General features: G+C 44.5%; 1 protein-coding gene across 8 annotated transcripts in view; it reads left to right on the top strand.

The window, feature by feature from the left end:
• slc36a4 (solute carrier family 36 member 4) overlaps window positions 1-17,980 on the top strand; it is a 354,139-nt gene that overhangs the window by 41,095 nt on the left and 295,064 nt on the right. For all 8 annotated transcript variants that reach the window (XM_052467980.1, XM_052467979.1, XM_052467978.1 and 5 more), the window contains exons 8-9: window positions 3,459-3,731; window positions 13,643-13,741. In XM_052467980.1, coding sequence (XP_052323940.1) covers window positions 3,459-3,731; window positions 13,643-13,741 — 372 coding nt within the window. The remainder of the gene's footprint in view (window positions 1-3,458; window positions 3,732-13,642; window positions 13,742-17,980) is intronic.

Here is a 17,980-nt window from a genome sequence, read left to right as displayed (position 1 = left end):
TTACCTCAACATCACCCGCGGAACAGAGGAGGAGTACTATGAGGGTGCGGCTAAAGGCTATCAACTGGTCGCCTGGAGCGTTGGGGACAAAGAATAAAAGGAGCAGATTTCTGGGCATGGTAGAATATATTCAGGGCATAATGCGCAGACGGGTATGGTGGGGTGTGGGTACAGCGGAGGTCAGCCCAGGCACTGGGTGATAAGAGGTTGCATCTCTGGACATGCTGGTTGTAATGGGTGAGGTCACCGCATGTGTGGGAGGTGGGACAAAGGAGGTATCAGGGGTATGAAGAGTGGAACTAGGGGCTCCATTGTAAACTAAAACAATGATAACTAACCTGAACAACAGTATACAAGGCATATTGACATTTGAGAGAGACATACAGCGAGGCATACAGTAATCACAGGTGTTGAATGGGAGAGCTAGCTAAAAACAGTAGGTGAGACAACAACCGCTAATCAGCTAGCAGAACAACAGCAGGTAAAATGGCGTTGACTTGGCAGAGAGGGTCGGATTAACTACACACAGAGCCTGAGTGCGGCCGACAAATAAAACATAAACAAACAGAATGGAGTACCGTGATTAATGGACAGTCCAGCAGGCATCAGCTATGTAGCCAAGTGATCAGTGTCTAGGGGGCAGCGGTGGATGGGACAGGGAAGCTAGACTGGCGAGTATTATCCAGGCTAAAAAAAAACTGGCTCACTGTGCAGAAGGTAAAAGCCGCTAGCAGTGGCTAACAATAACTAAATGGCTTGTAGCTAGTTAGCTGGTTAGCTTCTGGAGGTTGATGAATGTGTTCTAAAAATAAAAGAAATTATAGCGATTCCATATCACTTCGGGTGAGGCAGGTTACCGGAAGGTATAATCTAATTAAAAATCGAAAAGAGACCGGGGCTAAACAAGCTAGCAGTTAGCAGGCCGAATTAGCAAGCAAGCATATAGCAAGGGCTAGAAAGTTAGCCTTTGGGGGACGTCGCGATGGGGTTAAGTCTAATAATTACTAGTTAACTACACATGATTGATGATATTACTAGATATTATCTAGCGTGTCCTGCGTTGCATATAATCTGACTAAGTATTCAAGTATCTGACTGAGCGATGGAAGGCAGAAGCAGGCTCGTAAACATTCATTCAAACAGCACTTTCATGTGTTTTGCTAGCAGCTCTTCGTTGTGCGTCAAGCATTGCGCTGTTTATGACTTCAAGCTTATCAACACCCGAGATGAGGCTGGTGTAACCGAAGTGTAATGCCTGGTTAGTTAACGCGCGCTAATAGCGTTTCAAACATCACTCGCTCTGAGCCTGTGGTTCTTTCCCTTGCTCTGCATGGGTAATCCTGCTTCGATGGTGGCTGTTGTCGTTGTGATGCTGGTTCGAGCCCAGGTAGGAGCGAGGAGCGGGACGGAAGCTAAACTGTTACACTGGCAATACTAAAGTGCCTATAAGAACATCCAATAGTCAAAGGTTAATGAAGTACAAATGGTATAGAGGAAAATAGTCCTATAATAACTACAACCTAAAACTTCTTACTTGGGAATATTGAAGACTCATGTTAAAAGGAACCACCAGCTTTCATATGGTCTCATGTTCTGAGCAAGGACTTAAACGTTAGCTTTCTTACATAGCACATATTGCACTTTTACTTTCTTCTCTTTTACTTTATTCGTTTTTGCGTTATTTAAACCAAATTGAACATGTTTCATTATTTATTTGAGGCTAAATTGAATTTATTGATGTATTATATTAAGTTAACATAAGTGTTCATTCAGTATTGTTGTAATTGTCATTATTACAAACTTTAAATAAAAAATAAAATTGTCCGATTTAATCGGCATCGGCTTTTTTGGCCCTCCAATAATCGGTATTGGTATCGGCGTTGAAAAATCATAATCGGTCTACCTCTACTCTGTATGTGTTCATAGTATGACAACAGCTAGCTTCATAGAGTGCATTCGAAAAGTATTCAGACCCCTTGAGTTTTTCCACATTTTGTTACGTTACAGCCTTTCTCTAAAATGGATTAAATTATATTTTAGATTCGTTTTTAAGATATTTGTATTAAAATTGTATAAAAAATTGTATTGTATTAAAAATTAGGAACAGAACTACCTTCTTTACATAAATATTCAGACCCTTTGCTCTGAGACTTGAAATTGAGCTCAGGTGAATCCTGTTTCCATTGATCATTCTTGAGCTGTTTCTACAACTTGATTGTAGATTCAATGGATTGGACATGATTTGGGAAGGCACACCACTGTCTATTAAGGTCTCACAGTTGACAGTGCATGTCAGAGCAAAAACCAAGCTATAAGGTTGAAGGCATTGCCTGTCATTATGGGGCATTGTGTTTTGAAGATTGATGAATAAAGAAAATCACACATTTTACAATAAGGCTGTAATGTAACAAAATATGGAAAAATTGAAGGGGTCTGAATTATTTTTGAATGCTCATACTGCTGATGGTTTATGGGTGACGTGGAGTAGCTATGTAGATGGATCGCTACAGTGTTCCCATTAGTGATTGAAGAATGTGGTGAATGGGGGTGATATGACAAATAAATAAGCACTTTAGTTAGATTTATTTAATCATTCTTTAAAGCAAGGTCATCAATTGAGAACCTGTTTTTATGGTGGTGAGTGGTGGTGAGTGAGTGACTTGTGATAATTATAAATGAGTTAATGGGTGAACGAACTACACACTGTATTTCCAGGTAGCACCATTTCTCTCCATGCATTCGTAGCCCTCCACCTCTGGGACTGGGAGACTAGCGGTTAAGAGTGTTGGACTAGTAACCGAAAGGTTGCTGGTTTGAATCCCCCGACCGACTAGGTGAAAGATCTGTTGATGTGCCCTTGAGCAAGGCTCTTAACGCTAATTGCTACTCTTAAGACACTCTGGATAAGAGTGTCTGCTAAATGACTAAAATGTAATAGCAGACAGTCTAATTGAATGAAATCCTGATTTTTCTAACCTGTCTGAGCTGTGGGATAAGATGGAATCATGGGGATATAATTTGGAGCCCCCCCTCCCTACCTCTCCTCTACCCTCCCATTTCTAGTCCACTCCCTGGTGTTGTGTTGAATATTCATCAATCCCCAAAAGTTTTCTGATAGTTTCTCTCTGGGAAAAGCTTTTGTTGTTGATCGAAGCGGGAGAGCTGCTTATCGACAAGCAAGAGGCCAATCCACTTCTTCACTTCCATGATAAGCTCCTACATTGTTTTTCTCTGGCAAGGAGAGAACATGCAGTAGCCTTAATTGCAGTCTGTAGATTTAGTGGGATCTCTATCTGAAGGTCTATCGGAAGGTTCCTTCCTGAAGGTTGGCAGGGTGATTGGGTGAGTTTCACTTATGAACAGACAACCATTAATCACACCTTTTTGTGTGGGGGTGGATGTGTGCATGCATGCGTGTGTGTGCGTGCACCTGTGTGTATCCATTCCTTCCTCTCTAGGTCGTTGAGGGATACCAAGGTGTAAACATCACCCTGGCAGCTGAATCCCTGTCATTCGCCAACACCTCCATGGTGCCAGCCCTGGTCCCTCTACCCACCATGGTGCCCTCTGAGCCCTGGGCACTGGACCTGCGTCTTTACATGCTCTTCTTCCTGCCCTTCCTCATCCTGCTGGTGTTCATGAAGGACCTGAAGAACATGGCTGTCCTGTCGTTGCTGGCCAACGTCTGCATGGCCGTCAGCGTCATCATCATCTTCCAGTACATCACGACGGTAAGCATGTTGTTTACACTGTTGTTGTTTACACTGTTATTGTGGCGGTCATCAACTTCCAGTACATCACGACGGTAAGCATGTTGTTGTGGCTGTCAGGGTCATCATCATCTTCCAGTACATCATGACGGTAAGCATGTTGTTTACACTGTTGTTGTTTACACTGTTGTTGTGGCTGTCAGGGTCATCATCATCTTCCAGTACATGAGGACGGTAAGCATGTTGTTTACACTGTTGTTGTTTACACTGTTATTGTGGCGGTCATCAACTTCCAGTACATCACGACGGTAAGCATGTTGTTTACACTGTTGTTGTGGCTGTCAGGGTCATCATCATCTTCCAGTACATCATGACGGTAAGCATGTTGTTTACACTGTTGTTGTTTACACTGTTGTTGTGGGTGTCAGGGTCATCATCATCTTCCAGTACATCACGACGGTAAGCATGTTGTTTACACTGTTGTTGTGGCTGTCAGGGTCATCATCTTCCAGTACATCACGACGGTAAGCATGTTGTTTACACTGTTGTTGTTTACACTGTTGTTGTGGCTGTCAGGGTCATCATCTTCCAGTACATCACGACGGTAAGCATGTTGTTTACACTGTTGTCGTTTACACTGTTGTTGTGGCTGTCAGGGTCATCATCTTCCAGTACATCATGACGGTAAGCATGTTGTTTACACTGTTGTTGTTTACACTGTTGTTGTGGCTGTCAGGGTCATCATCATCTTCCAGTACATCACGACGGTAAGCATGTTGTTTACACTGTTGTTGTTTACACTGTTGTTGTGGCTGTCATCAACTTCCAGTACATCACGACGGTAAGCATGTTGTTTACAATGTTGTTTACACTGTTGTTGTGGGTGTCAGGGTCATCATCATCTTCCAGTACATCACGACGGTAAGCATGTTGTTTACACTGTTGTTGTGGCTGTCAGGGTCATCATCATCTTCCAGTACATCACGACGGTAAGCATGTTGTTTACACTGTTGTTGTGGCTGTCAGGGTCATCATCCTCTTCCAGTACATCACGAGGGTAAGCATGTTGTTTACACTGTTGTTGTTTACACTGTTGTGGCTGTCACGGTCATCATCATCTTCCAGTACATCACGACGGTAAGCATGTTGTTTACACTGTTGTTGTGGCTGTCAGGGTCATCATCATCTTCCAGTACATCAGGACGGTAAGCATGTTGTTTACACTGTTGTTGTGGCTGTCAGGGTCATCATCATCTTCCAGTACATCACGACGGTAAGCATGTTGTTTACACTGTTGTTGTTTACACTGTTGTTGTGGGTGTCAGGGTCATCATCATCTTCCAGTACATCATGACGGTAAGCATGTTGTTTACACTGTTGTTGTTTACACTGTTGTTGTGGGTGTCAGGGTCATCATCATCTTCCAGTACATCACGACGGTAAGCATGTTGTTTACACTGTTGTTGTTTACACTGTTGTTGTGGGTGTCAGGGTCATCATCATCTTCCAGTACATCACGACGGTAAGCATGTTGTTTACACTGTTGTGGCTGTCAGGGTCATCATCATCTTCCAGTACATCAGGACGGTAAGCATGTTGTTTACACTGTTGTTGTGGCTGTCAGGGTCATCATCATCTTCCAGTACATCAGGACGGTAAGCATGTTTACACTGTTGTTGTGGCTGTCAGGGTCATCATCCTCTTCCAGTACATCACGACGGTAAGCATGTTGTTTACACTGTTGTTGTTTACACTTGTTGTGGCTGTCAGGGTCATCATCATCTTCCAGTACATCACGACGGTAAGCATGTTGTTTACACTGTTGTTGTTTACACTTGTTGTGGCTGTCAGGGTCATCATCATCTTCCAGTACATCACGACGGTAAGCATGTTGTTTACACTGTTGTGGCTGTCAGGGTCATCATCATCTTCCAGTACATCACGACGGTAAGCATGTTGTTTACACTGTTGTTGTTTACACTGTTGTTGTGGCTGTCAGGGTCATCATCATCTTCCAGTACATCAGGACGGTAAGCATGTTTACACTGTTGTTGTGGCTGTCAGGGTCATCATCCTCTTCCAGTACATCACGACGGTAAGCATGTTGTTTACACTGTTGTTGTTTACACTTGTTGTGGCTGTCAGGGTCATCATCATCTTCCAGTACATCACGACGGTAAGCATGTTGTTTACACTGTTGTTGTTTACACTTGTTGTGGCTGTCAGGGTCATCATCATCTTCCAGTACATCACGACGGTAAGCATGTTGTTTACACTGTTGTGGCTGTCAGGGTCATCATCATCTTCCAGTACATCACGACGGTAAGCATGTTGTTTACACTGTTGTTGTTTACACTGTTGTTGTGGCTGTCAGGGTCATCATCTTCCAGTACATCACGACGGTAAGCATGTTGTTTACACTGTTGTTGTTTACACTGTTGTTGTGGGTGTCAGGGTCATCATCATCTTCCAGTACATCACGACGGTAAGCATGTTGTTTACACTGTTGTGGCTGTCAGGGTCATCATCATCTTCCAGTACATCAGGACGGTAAGCATGTTGTTTACACTGTTGTTGTGGCTGTCAGGGTCATCATCATCTTCCAGTACATCAGGACGGTAAGCATGTTTACACTGTTGTTGTGGCTGTCAGGGTCATCATCCTCTTCCAGTACATCACGACGGTAAGCATGTTGTTTACACTGTTGTTGTTTACACTTGTTGTGGCTGTCAGGGTCATCATCATCTTCCAGTACATCACGACGGTAAGCATGTTGTTTACACTGTTGTTGTTTACACTTGTTGTGGCTGTCAGGGTCATCATCATCTTCCAGTACATCACGACGGTAAGCATGTTGTTTACACTGTTGTGGCTGTCAGGGTCATCATCATCTTCCAGTACATCACGACGGTAAGCATGTTGTTTACACTGTTGTTGTTTACACTGTTGTTGTGGCTGTCAGGGTCATCATCTTCCAGTACATCACGACGGTAAGCATGTTGTTTACACTGTTGTTGTTTACACTGTTGATGGTGACCCTGACAGCCACAACCTCTTCCAGTACATCACGACGGTAAGCATGTTGTTTTTATGGCCATCAGCATCATCATCTTCCAGTCTCATGACGGTATGTGGAGTAAGTCCGTGGGAAACGGTTGTCCATGTTTAACACTACTCTAGTACAGTTTGTTTATGTGGTAGTCACGCTCCAGATGTTGTCGTCCACCTGCGCAACGGTTCTCCACCTGGGCACTTAAAATCTGTGATTCAAATGTGTGTGTGGGGAGATGATGTATTCTTCTTTGGACTTTTTTTCTCCATTACCTTATCGCGGAAGTCTGTGCGAGACACCATACCCTCAGCTGTTCTAGACTGTTTTTACACTGTTGTGGTGGTGCGCCCCATTGTGTTCGCTTTGATATTGACCTGAAGCCAGTCTTCAGTGTACCTCAGACAGCCATGGTTAAAAATAATGTAGCGAGGGCCTCCCGAGTGGTGCAGTGGTCTAAGGCACTGCATTGCAGTGCTTGAGGCATCACTACAGACCCAGGTACGATGTGTCACAACCGGCAGTGACCGGGAGTCCCATAGGGCGGCGCACAATTGGCCCAGCATCGTTAGGGGAGGGTTTGGCCGGGGGGCTTTACATGGCTCATCACGCTCTAGCGACACTTTGTGGCGGGCCGGGCACCTGCAGGCTGACTTCAGTCGTCAGTTGAACGGTGTTTCCTCCGACACATTGGTGCAGCTGGCTTCCTGGTTATGCGGGCGGGTGTTAAGAAGTGTGGTTTGGCGGGTCATGTTTCGGAGGACGCATGACTCGACCTTCGCCTCTCCCGAGCCAGTTGGAGTTGCAGCGATGAGATAAGATCGTAATCATGGAAAAATGGTGTAGCTTATGTAACAGAATGCCTGTAGGTTGTCTTTGCCAATTACCAATTGGCTGTGAACAATCTGGGGTGTGTGTGTGTGTGTGAGCTACCATATGTGTGTGTGGGAACTGGGAAGTAGCTGGGAGATATTGAATCTCCCTGTGGTCTGCATATGTCCACTGTGGAAGATCATACCCCTTGTCTGTACTGTCTGCGTCTGTGAAACGTGAGACTCCCTTGTATCCACTACGTCTCCTGTGTACTGCTGAGCTATTTAAAAACACAAACCAAAAAATGTAAACAACAAATTTACAGTTTTTTGTTGTTGTGCGCTTGATGTGCAGTTTCTGTAGAGAGTCTACCGGTCTAAAGTTTTAGAACAACTCCATTTTTCCCGTTTTTATTGAAATTCACACAGTTTCATGTCTTAATTTACTCTTAAATGAAAGAATAGAACAAGTAAACAATTGGAGACAAAAAATAAATCATGGAATGCTTTTGTTCAACAAAATGTACTCAACATTTTTGACTCATCAAAGGTAGCCAGCTTGTGCAGACATATCAGCCGAACAGACTCGCGCCATTCTTTATACAATGGAAATCAAATATTGTTCGGAAAGTTCTTCCTAACACTGTTGCAAAAGTTCTCACAAAGTGTTGTAGGTTGCTTTGCTTTCACCCTTCTGCCCAGTTCATCCCAAACCAGCTCAATGGGGTTTGTCTGGAGACTGTGCTGGCCATTCCATGATTTGAAGCCTACCGTCTTATTTTCTTCGAAGGTAGTTCTGACATACCTCTAGGCTATGTTTTGGGTCATTATCTTGCTTTAGGATAAACCCTTGGCCAATACACCAGAGGGTATTGCATGGCGCTGCAAAATGCTGTGGTAGCCATTTTGGTTCAGGGTGTCACTCACTCTGTGCAAGTCGCAGACTCTGGATCCAGCAAAAGAGCCCGAGACATCCTCCTCCGTGTTTGACAGTTGGTGTCACACACTGAAGAACCATCCTTTTACCTACTCGATGGTGTTCAAAAACCCTGCGTGATGAAACGAAGATTTCACATTTTGATTCATAAGACTTAAGAAACAAGTCTTCTGTAGTCCACTGGTGGTGCTTCATGGCCCAGGCAAGCATCTCTTATTTTGCCATTTTAGCAATGGCTTTCTTACTGCCACTCGACCTGTCAAACCTGCAGCTTGTTAAAACTTTAGACCGGTAGTCTCTTTCACGCAGGGTGAAACTGAGACTCGTTTACTTCGACCAGTATTAAGTTGTGCTTGAAGCTGTTGCCCTGTGAGCCAGCTATCACACAAGCTGTTGACTCTCAGAAACTTGTCTTCTGATTCTGTTTTGGCTTTAGGTCTGTCAGACCTCTTCCTGTCAGAGTTCCCTCCAGGTTCCAAGTGCCTTTTGATGATGTAGGAAACTGTACTCACTGACACCATGGCTTTCTTTGCAATTTCTCTAAAGGAAAGACCTACACTTTTAAGGGTTATTATGGTCTGTCTGGCTTCCTTTGTTAATGACTTTTTTCTTGCCATTATGATAGCAATATACTACTTATTGCAGTACAATACTGTCCAAATAATGCTTAAGAGGGTGTAGTAACAGTCTGTTCCAACACTGCTTTAATACAGACAGAGTAATCAACACCTGTAGGAATTGTTAGCACCAACTTTCAAGGCTTAATTTACTTCCATTGCTGCAGAACAGCTGTAAGTTGTTAACCCATTATTTGTTCCCTGAAAAAAATAGCTTTTTTTTTTACAACTCTGAAATTTACATTATTTTTCAGTTGTTGGTAAACTTTTTTTTAAACCTCTGGCTGTCTATCGCTTACATTTGAACCATTTCAGGTTATTCACTGGACTTGAACTGCTTACATTTAACCCACATTTTTGCAGTTTTTATTGTTCTAAAACTTTAGACCGGTAACGTAAATCAGATCAAGCCTGAACCGTGTGATGTAGTAGAGAGTTGTAGTTCCAGCAGGCCAATATTTTACATAGAATACCAGTCAAAAGATTAGGGACACCCACACATTATTATTATTATTATTATTATTTTTTAAACAATATTCTACATTGTAGAATAATATTGAAGACATCAAAACTATGAATTAAAACATTTGGAATCATGTAGTAACCAAAAAAGTTTTAAACAAATCAAAATATATTTTAGTTTCTTCAAAGTAGCCACCCTTTGCCTTGATGACAGGTTTACACACTCTTGGCATTCTCTCAACCAGCTTCACCTGGAATTCTTTTCCAACAGTTCCCACATACAGTTGAAGTCAGAAGTTTACATACACCTTAGTCAAATACATTTAACCTCAGTTTTTCACAATTCTTGACATTTAATCCTAGAAAATATTCCCTGTCTTATGTCAGTTAGGATCACCATTTTATTTTAAGAGTGTGAAATGTCAGAATAATAGTAGAAATGATTTATTTCAGATTTTATTTCTTTCATCACATTCCCAGTGGGTCAGAAGTTTACATGCACTCAATTAGTATTTAGTAGCTTTACCTTTAAATAATTTAACTTGGGTCAAATGTTTTGGGGAGCCTTCCACAAGCTTCCCACAAAACGTTGGTTGAATTTTGGCCCATTCCTCTTAACAGAGTCAGGTTTGTAGGTCTCCTTGCTCGCACACGCTTTTTCAGTTCTGCCCACAATTTTTTTTTAGTGGATTGAGGTCAGGGCTTTGATGGCCATTCCAATACCTTGACTTTGATGTCCTTAACTTCTTTGGGATAGGTGGGACGGTAGCCTCCCACTTGGCCAACATCCAGTGAAAATGCAGAGTGCCAAATTCAAATAAATTACTATAAAAATGTAACTTTCATGAAATCACACATGCAATACACCAAATTAAAGCTACACTTCTTGTTAATCCAGCCAACGTGTCAGATTCAATTTATTTGGCGCGTTTGATCCAGAAAAACACTGGTTCCAACTCGCGCAACATGACTACAAAATATCTCATAAATTGCCTGTAATCTTTGTCCAAACATTTCAAACAACTTTCCTAATACAACTTTAGGTATTTTTTAATGTAAATAATCGATTCAATTTTACACGGGATAAACTGCATTCAATACCGGAGGAAAACAAAGTGTAGCAGGCTTTCAGGTCACGCGCCTCTAACAAAGAGTACACTTTTCTTTACCCTCGTTCTGAACAGTGCTGTTTCTTCATTTCTCAAAGGAAAAACCTCAACCAATTTCTGACTGACATCCAGTGGAAGCGATAGGAACTGCATGCAAGTCCCTTAGAAATCTGGATTCCCAATGAAAACCCATTGAAAAGAGTGATCTCAACACTTTTTGTTTTCTTTGTCCTTGGGGTTTAGCCTGCCAAATAAGTTATGTTATACATGCAAACATTATTCATACAGTTTTAGAAACTTCAGTGTTTTCTATCCAAATCTACTAATAATATGCATATCTTAGCTTCTGGGCCTGAGTAGCAGGCAGTTTTACCTTGGACACGCCTTTCATCGGGACGTGAATATACTGCCCCCTTTCCCAAAGAAGTTAAGTGAAGTAATCTGTCTACAAACAGTTGGTGGGAAAATGACTTGTGTCATGCACAAAGTAGATGTCCTGACTGACTTGCCAAAACTATAGTTTGTTAACAAGACATTTGTGGAGTAGTTGAAAAATGAGTTTTAATAACTCCAACCAAAGAGTATGTAAACTTCTGACTTCAACTGTATGCTGAGCACTTGTTGGCTGCTTTTCTTTCAATCTGCGGTCCAACTCATCCCAAACCATCACAATTGGGTTCAGGTTGGTGAATGTGGAGTCAATGTCATCTGATGCAGCACTCCATCACTCTCCTTCTTCGTCAAATAGCCCTTACACAGTCTGGAGGAGAGAATACAAAGAGTGTGTAAAGCTGTCGTCAATGCAAAGGATGAATACTTTGAAGAATCGCATATAATTTTGATTTGTTTAACACTTTTTTGGGTTACTAATTGATTCTGTATGTGTTATAACATAGGTTTGATGTCTTCACTATTATTCTACAATGTAGAAAATGGTAGAAGTAAAGAAAAACCCTGGAAGGGGTAGGTGTGTCAACCTTTGAATGGTACTGTAGTTTAGCGCAGATATCGTGGTAATTAATGACCATAATCCATTGCATGTCCGCTTAAACTTGTCCAGTCTGTGCGGTGCAGACACGGAAACTGAGGGAAGAGAACCCCGTGACGGAGAGGGATAGAAAGCAGTTGCTTTGCGTATCTGAAAATACATGAACCTAAGTCAAAAGTACACCCTGAAAAAATGATGATAAAAATAAATACTCTACCATTCAAAAGTTTGGGGTCACTTAGAAGTTTTGTGTTCATTAAAATAACATCAAATTGATCAGAAATACAGTGTAGACATTGTTAATGTTTTAAATGACTATTGTAGCTGGAAATGGCAGATTTGTTTAATGGAATATCTACATAGGCGTACAGAGGCCCTGTGTTCCAATGGCACGTTGTGTTAGCTAATCCAAGTTTATCATTTTAAAAGGCTAATTGATCATTAGAAAGCCCTTTTGCAATTATGTTAGCACAGCTGAAAACTGTTGTGCTGCCTTTCAAGAAGCAATACAACTGGCCCTTAGACTAGTTGAGTATCTGGAGCATCAGCATTTGTGGGTTCGATTACAGGGTCAAAATGGCCAGAAACAAATAACTTTCTTCTGTTCTGAGAAATGAAGGCTATTCCATGCGAGAAATTGCCAAGAAACTGAAGATCTCGTACAACGCTGTGTACTACTCCCTTCACAGAACAGCACAAACTGTCTCTAACCAGAATAGAAAGAGGAGTGGGAGACCCCGGTGCACAACTGAGCAAGAGGACAAGTACATTAGAGTGTCTAGTTTGAGAAACAGATGCCTCAACTGGCAGCTTCATTAAATAGTACTCGCAAAACACTAGTCTCAAGGTCAACAGTGAAGAAGCAACTCCGGGATGCTGGCATTCTGGCAGAATTCCTCTGTCCGGTGTCTGTGTTCTTTTGCCCATCTTAATCTCTTCATTTTATTGGTAGTCTGAGATATGGCTTTTTCTTTGCCACTCTGCCTTGAAGGCCAGCATCCTGGAGTCGCCTGTTCACTCCCCCTTCCCCCCCAAACTACCACCTGCGGCTATGACTTCCATCTTGGGACTTTTATTAATTGTTTTATTTAGTCTTACAATGTTCAACCCACACAGTGCATTTAATGTGTAAAAACTGTGATTGTTTTAATAGAATGAACCAAAACCGAACCGATTTCAAAAAGCATGCTCAGCACTACAAAGCTTGTCTACTTGGACTGTTCCCAAGGTCATTCTAAGAATACAATTAGGCATTTTGGAGCAGATTGACATCAGCTGTAAGTGTTCCTGACGTGTCGTGTAATCCAGCGTTGATTGCTGTTTTAGATTTCCCACAGAAGGTTGTGCCAGCCAGGGTTGTGTATCTGCGAGTGTGTGTGCCCCAGCTCATCCCTCAGCTGTGTGGCTGGGCAGTGTTCCGGGCAGTAGTCTAGGTGCCCTTGTGAACAGCCCTCATCAATCACCAACTGAATTATGTTTTAAATAGATTCATTAGGACCCCTGTCAGTCGCTGGGCGTCTCTGTGTGACGCGGTAGACGACACGCGTCCACAGGAGAACACAACACTGCATCCCTAATTCACCTTTAGGTCACCTAGCCGTCAACCCATTAACCTAACTCCATTTCTCCTCCCTCTCTTTCTGTTCTGTCTCTTAGTCTCTGCCTAATGTGTCATGGACTCTCTTCCTGTCCTTTGTTTCATTCCTTCCACTCTGTGCCTGGGATTCTTCTTTGTCTCTGTTCCCTCTCGCTGTCTCACTCGGTTTTATCTGTGAGTCAGGGGAAATCTTGCCCTCTCTTCACTGTGTCTCTGAGCCAGTGTCTCTTGTGTCCTTGGCAGTGATGAGAAAGTTGATTCTGTTCTATAGGCCCTTATGGGAGTAGCTCCTCTGACAGACTGTTGTTGTCCCTGTTTTCCTAAACGCCTGCTTCTGTCTGCTGTCGCCCCTCTCTGACAGGATTTTGGGGACCTTCATCGTCTCCCTCTCACTTCCCCCTTGGGCAAGTTCCCCTTCTTCTTCGGAACAGCCATCTTTGCCTTCGAAGGCATCGGAGTGGTAAGTACTCTTCAACAGGTGTTATGAAACACCTGATTGGTTCCGGCACTTATGTGACCAGCTCTGGATTGGATGATGATTGGGGACCATGGGCCACGGCTGCAGTTTTAAAAGCCTTGAACACTGCATGGCTAAGAGAATGTTCAAGCCAAGGATAGTATTTGTGTTAATGTCATATAATTGATCCAGGGTGAATAGTGAGGATGGTGAGATCACATACTCATCTTACCCTCAGCGTGGTCGTTTAACAAGAGGATGCATCCGGTTTTCAAGGGAAATGAAAAGAGAGCCTGACTTCTTCTTTTGGATGTCAACAAGTCGACACCACTCCATCTTAACTCCTCCTCCACATTTACTGGATTGGATGAACAGTGTGAAAGTGAACCTCCCACCGGCATTTTATTTTTTTCTCATCAGGACCAGAAAGAAAAACGCTGCTCAGGTGTGCCTGCTAAGTTAAGTTAACAGCTAGGTTAAATGCTGACCTCAGATGAGAGGGTTGAAGAATGGAAAATGATAACTCCTGGTGAGAGGGTTAAACTGGGCTAATCAGAGGAAGCTAACGCTAACCTTCAGCTGGAGCTGGGGATTCAGATGGGGCTGGGGATTCAGATGGGGCTGGGGATTCAGTGGGGCTGGGGCTGGGGATTCAGCTGGAGCTGGGGATTCAGTGGGGCTGGGGCTGGGGATTCAGCTGGAGCTGGGGATTCAGCTGGAGCTGGGGATTCAGATGCAGATGGGGATTCAGTGGGGATGGGGATTCAGCTGGAGCTGGGAATTCAGATGGGGATGGGGATTCAGCTGGGGATGGGGATTCAGCTGGGGATGGGGATTCAGCTGGGGATGGGGATTCGATGGGGATGGGGATTCAGTGGGGATGGGGAGTCGATGGGGATTCAGACGGGGATGGGGATTCAGTGGGGATGGGGATTCAGATGGGGATGGGGATTCAGTGGGGATGGGGATTCAGCTGGAGCTGTTGATTTGATGGGGATGGGGATTCAGTGGGATGGGGATTCAGTGGGATGGGGATTCAGATGGGGATGGGGATTCAGTGGGGATGGGGATTCAGCTGGAGCTGTTGATTTGATGGGGATGGGGATTCGGATGGGGATTCAGTGGCGATGGGGATTCAGCTGGAGCTGGTGATTTGATGGGGATTCAGATGGGGCTGGGGATTCAGCTGGAGCTGGGGATTCAGATGTGGATGGGGATTCAGCTGGAGCTGTTGATTTGATGGGGATTCGGATGGGGATTCAGTTGGAGCTGGGGATTCAGTGGGGATGGGGATTCAGCTGGAGCTGGGAATTCAGATGGGGATGGGGATTCCGCTGGGGATGGGGATTCAGCTGGGGATGGGGATTCAGCTGGGGATGGGGATTCAAATCAAATTCAAATCAAATTGATTTATATAGCCCTTCGTACATCAGCTGATATCTCAAAGTGCTGTACAGAAACTGAAACAGGTGTAGAAGCACGGTGGCTAGGAAAAACTCCAGAGAAAGGCCAAAACCGAGGAAGAAACCTAGAGAGGAACCAGGCTATGTGGGGTGGCCAGTCCTCTTCTGGCTGTGCCGGGTGGAGATTATAAAAGAACATGGCCAAGATGTTCAAATGTTCATAAATGACCAGCGTGGTCGAATAATAATAAGGCAGAACAGTTGAAACTGGAGCAGCAGCACAGTCAGGTGGACTGTGGACAGCAAGGAGTCATCATGTCAGGTCGTCCTGGGGCACGGTCCTTGGGCTCAGGTCCTCCGAGAGAGAGAAAGAAAGAGAGAATTAGAGAGAGCATATGTGGGGTGGCCAGTCCTCTTCTGGCTGTGCCGGGTGGAGATTATAACAGAACATGGCCAAGATGTTCAAATGTTCATAAATGACCAGCATGGTCAAATAATAGTAAGGCAGAACAGTTGAAACTGGAGCAGCAGCATGGCCAGGTGGACTGGGGACAGCAAGGAGTCATCATGTCAGGTAGTCCTGGTGCATGGTCCTAGGGCTCAGGTCCTCCGAGAGAGAGAAAGAAAGAAGGAGAGAATTAGAGAACGCACACTTAGATTCACACAGGACACCGAATAGGACAGGAGAAGTACTTCAGATATAACAAACTGACCCTAGCCCCCCGACACAAACTACTGCAGCATAATAATATAATAATAAATAATAATATATGCCATTTAGCTGACGCTTTTATCCAAAGCGACTTACAGTCATGTGTGCATACATTCTACGTATGGGTGGTCCCGGGAATCGAACCCACTACCCTGGCGTTACAAGCGCCATGCTCTACCAACTGAGCTACAGAACCACATAAATACTGGAGGCTGAGACAGGAGGGCTCAGGAGACACTGTGGCCCCATCCGAGGACACCCCCGGACAGGGCCAAACAGGAAGGATATAACCCCACCCACTTTGCCAAAGCACAGCCCCCACACCACTAGAGGGATATCTTCAACCACCAACTTACCATCCTGAGACAAGGCTGAGTATAGCCCACAAAGATCTCCGCCACGGCACAACCTAAGGGGGGCGCCAACCCAGACAGGATGACCACAACAGTGAATCAACCCACTCAGGTGACGCACCCCCTGCAGGGACGGCATGAGAGAGCCCCAGTAAGCCAGTGACTCAGCCCCTGTAATAGGGTTAGAGGCAGAGAATCCCAGTGGAAAGAGGGGAACCGGCCAGGCAGAGACAGCCCTGCTCCAGAGCCTTTCCGTTCACCTTCCCACTCCTGGGCCAGACTACACTCAATCATATGACCCACTGAAGAGATGAGTCTTCAGTAAAGACTTAAAGGTTGAGACTGAGTTTGCGTCTCTGACATGGGTAGGCAGACCGTTCCATAAAAATGGAGCTCTATAGGAGAAAGCCCTGCCTCCAGCTGTTTGCTTAGAAATTCTAGGGACAATTAGGAGGCCTGCGTCTTGTGACCGTAGCGTACGTGTAGGTATGTACGGCAGGACCAAATCAGAGAGATAGGTAGGAGCAAGCCCATGTAATGCTTTGTAGGTTAACAGTAAAACCTTGAAATCAGCCCTTGCTTTGACAGGAAGCCAGTGTAGAGAGGCGAGCACTGGAGTAATATGATACAATTTTTTCGTTCTAGTCAGGATTCTAGCAGCCGTATTTAGCACTAACTGAAGTTTATTTAGTGCTTTATCCGGGTAGCCGGAAAGTAGAGCATTGCAGTAGTCTAACCTAGATGTGACAAAAGCATGGATTAATTTTTCTGCATAATTTTTGGACAAAGTTTCTGATTTTTGCAATATTACGTAGATGGAAAAAAGCTGTCCTTGAAATGGTCTTGATATGTTCTTCAAAAGAGAGATCAGGGTCCAGAGTAACGCCGAGGTCCCTCACACTTTTATTTGAGACGACTGTACAACCATTAAGATTAATTGTCAGATTCAACAGAAGATCTCTTTGTTTCTTGGGACCTAGAACAAGCATTCAGCTGGGGATGGGGATTCAGATGGATGGGGATTCAGATGGATGGGGATTCAGATGGATGGGGATGGCGATTCAGATGGGGATGGGGATTCAGATGGGGATTCAGATGGGGATGGGGATTCAGTGGGGATGGGGATTCAGCTGGAGCAGTTGATTTGATGGGGATGGGGCTGGTGATTCAGTGGGGCTGGGGATTCAGCTGGAGCTGGGGATTCAGCTGGAGCTGGGGATTCAGCTGGAGCTGGAGATTCAGCTGGAGCTGGGGATTCAGATGCGGATGGGGATTCAGTGGGGATGGGGATTCAGCTGGAGCTGGGAATTCAGATGGGGATTCAGTGGGGATGGGGATTCAGTGGGGATGGGGATTCAGTGGGGATGGGGATTCAGCTGGAGCTGGTGATTTGATGGGGATGGGGATTCGATGGGGATGGGGATTCAGTGGGGATGGGGATTCGATGGGGATTCAGTGGGGATGGGGATTCAGCTGGAGCTGGGGATTCAGCTGGAGCTGGTGATTTGATGGGGATGGGGATTCGGATGGGGATTCGGATGGGGATTCAGTGGCGATGGGGATTCAGCTGGAGCTGGGGATTCTGATGGGGATTGGGATGGAGATTCAGTGGGGATGGGGATTCAGTGGGGATGGGGATTCAGCTGGAGCTGGTGATTTGATGGGGATGGTGTCCTGCAACAAGGATAAGTGTGTGTGTGTGCGCGCCCGCCATGGGCATGATGATGTATGAGGTGGTACCACGGTGTATTGACAAAGGGGCAGAGGAATACTC

This window comes from Oncorhynchus keta, chromosome 18 (genome assembly GCF_023373465.1).
Source record: "Oncorhynchus keta strain PuntledgeMale-10-30-2019 chromosome 18, Oket_V2, whole genome shotgun sequence".
Classification (NCBI taxonomy): domain Eukaryota; kingdom Metazoa; phylum Chordata; class Actinopteri; order Salmoniformes; family Salmonidae; genus Oncorhynchus; species Oncorhynchus keta.
This window is presented reverse-complemented; position numbering and strand designations above follow the sequence as displayed.